The sequence below is a fragment of the Capsicum annuum genome, chromosome 5, assembly GCF_002878395.1.
Source record: "Capsicum annuum cultivar UCD-10X-F1 chromosome 5, UCD10Xv1.1, whole genome shotgun sequence".
In the NCBI taxonomy this organism is placed as follows: domain Eukaryota; kingdom Viridiplantae; phylum Streptophyta; class Magnoliopsida; order Solanales; family Solanaceae; genus Capsicum; species Capsicum annuum.
In genome coordinates, this window is record NC_061115.1 from 221,120,339 (window position 1) to 221,123,320 (window position 2,982).

General features: G+C 39.5%; 1 protein-coding gene across 1 annotated transcript; it reads left to right on the forward strand.

Annotated features, from left to right (window-relative positions):
* Positions 1-401: 401 nt before the first annotated feature.
* Positions 402-1,857, forward strand: LOC124898825 (flavin mononucleotide hydrolase 1, chloroplatic-like; the record flags this gene model as incomplete). The annotated part of the gene is given in 2 exon segments (XM_047412901.1): positions 402-489; positions 1,501-1,857. Coding segments are annotated over 2 exon segments (233 nt in total), but the record flags the coding sequence as incomplete, so codon positions are not given.
* Positions 1,858-2,982: the final 1,125 nt, after the last annotated feature.

A 2,982-nucleotide genomic window follows, 5' to 3' on the forward strand; every position in this document is an offset into this window, starting at 1 on the left:
ACTAGTCCATTCCCCAACCAATGTGGGACTTTTTACCCACTCTAACAAGAATCAATGAAGTGACGTGTCCATTTCAGCGTTTATAATGGCTTAATTGAATATTTGGCTCTGTACATCATCTTTTGATCGTTTTGTGGGTTGAGTATCTATCTAAATGTGTTGTACAAGTTAAATATGTTCAATTGTACAATCAAAGTTGCTTGGTCTACAAGACTTCGACTTTAAATGCTGATCGTTTTATACTTCTTTTTAGTTTTTTCTGTTATACTGCATCTCAAATTTTGAAGTTTTGAATCCTCTGCTTATGTTCCTAGTTGAAAAGTTCTGAATTTGACGTGCAAGACATATTATGAAGTGTTAATAGATTGGAGCATAGACCTGAGTTTTTCATATGTTAACAGGAAAACGGAAACCTGATCCCGATTTTTATTCAGAAGTTGTAAAGCATCTCGGCGTAGAAGCTTCCAACTGTATTTTTGTTGATGACAGGTATGTCGTAATATTGTTTGCTTTTAAGCTATGTTGCTTGGACTCTCCAAAAATGTTGCATTACCCGTGTGGGATCCTCCATATCTGCACTTCTTTTGGAGGAGCCAATACGCACTGGTCGACATTTTTGAATAGTCCAAGCAACGATGCTTTTAAGTTTTGTAGTGTTAATTATGCATCAATATTTAGTTAGGTTAGTGGCTTGTAAGTGACTATTTACATGACTTATTTGTTTTCGTCATCTCTAATCCAACGCTGCCTCTCCCCTTGGAAACCTTGATAATGAGGTTTTAAGTAAGAAAACTTAAACATATAGGACATGTTGATTTTGCTACCATGGCTTATCTCTTCTTGAGAATCGATACATCCGTTAACTATGTATGGTTACCCTTGGTCACAAGTTTAATACATCCGTTAACTATGTATGGTTACCCTTGGTCACAAGTTTAACTTTTTGTCTTGTTAGAATATGAGTAGGAATAGGAATAACATATAGAATCCTGCTTGGAAAAAGATTGTAATGTAGTGCCCGATTTGGAAAATGACTAGAATGTAGAGTCTAGACATAGGGTCTCAGTGTAGTAATGTAGTTACAACAATTCAATAATATTCTTCACCTATATTTCTCATATGTCCCAATATGATTTTCATAATTATATCGACAGAGTCCACGCCTTTGGCCTCTTCCCATGTTCTGGTTCATGCTTTTAAGTTGTGATAATGGTCAAAGCATGCTTGAACCATCGCCTTTCATGAGTTTCACACCTCAACGATCAGTTGTTCCTTTTTACCACTTGAACTTTCACCCTCTATTGGGGTGTGAAACTTGTGAGAAGGCGGTAGTTCAGGTGTGTTTTGATTATTAACTATGGTTGGACAATATAGAAGTTATTTGTCAAATCTATCTTAAAGAACTGGCAATTATCACTCTTGGCTTCTGCAGAAGCAGTAATAACATGTAAATTTGTTCAATCTGAATTCCTCACGCGAGTTATGTCATTGATCGTCCAGGATGAGGAACGTTGAAGCTGCAATTGAACTCGGACTCAAAGGCCTTCAATTCGAGAATGCAGATTTGTTGCGGAAGGACTTGTCTCTCCTCGGTGTCGATATATCAACAAATGAAAGTCAAGAACTCACTGAATGTTCATCATAAGACTATATATGTGAATTCATGATAGTTCTGTTTTTTCCCTTTTTAACATTTTGTCTTGAGGAACCATCCTCAAAGCAACTTATTTTAGCAGTGTATGTTGCAGTTTTAGGCCAACAACCTAGAATTTAGAATCAACATGAGGTAAGGGAGGACAGACAATCATCGAATTCCTGTTATTTCGCACATATATTTTTAAAAAACCTACGTCAGCACATCTAGACCAACACAATTCATTCAATAGTTTGTTGTCGTTGCACCCAAAAGGTTTCGGTCAAAACTCATTGGGACGCTCATATTTCCCATTAACCTATAGGCTAACACACACGAAAAGATCGAAACAATCCTGAGTTCCTGTTATTTCTCTCATATATATATATATATATATATTTTTTTAAAAAGATACCCCTGCCCATTCGTCCAACACAATTCATTTAGTAGGTCGTTGACGGCTCACCCAAGAAATTTCGGTCAAAATTTATCCGGATGCTCATATTCGTCATTAATTTATAGACTCACACACATGAAAAATTGAGATAATTCTCAACTTCTGTTATTCCGCTCATATGTTTTAAAAAAAGCTATATCTGGCCATCTGGACCAACACAATTCATTTAATTGGCCGTCTTTGGCCTACCCAAGAGGTTTCTTCCAAAACGTGTTTGGTCGCTTATATCCCCTATTAATCCATAGGCTAACACACACGAAAAAATTGAAATAATACTCAATTTTTGTTATTTCACTTCGATGTTTTTTTAAAAATACTACGTCTGCCCATCTGAACCAACACAATTGACCCAAGAGGTTGCGGCCAAAACTCATCCGGAAGCCCATATGGCTAACACATAAAAAAACAGAAATAATCCTCAATTTCATTTATTTAGCTTATATGTTCTTTAAAAAAGCTATGTAAAGCCCTACAGACCCACTGGCCACCCTCACCATCTCCACAACCCCCGGGTGACGGACCACTGGTTGGTTTTTCGCCCAAACCGTACTTGGGCCCCAGCCCACTCTGAGAACCGTGGGCTAATACCCACCGATTTGTCTCGAAAATGGCTCCTTCGCGCCGTTTTGCTTGTTTGACCAACCTAAACGCCCTGCTGATCACAATGGGCTACACTAGGCCGCTCCCCAGCCTGCCTAGGGCAGCCCGATCGATTTTCAGCCCAAATCATGCCCGTCCCCCGGGCCCACCCCGAAAACCGTGGGCTATAGCACACCGATTTGGCCCCAAAACGGCCCGTTTGCGCCGTTTCACCCGTTTGAACACCCTAAACGCCCTTCTGACCACAATGGGCCACACTAGGCCGCTCCCCAGCATGCCTAGGGTAGCCGGT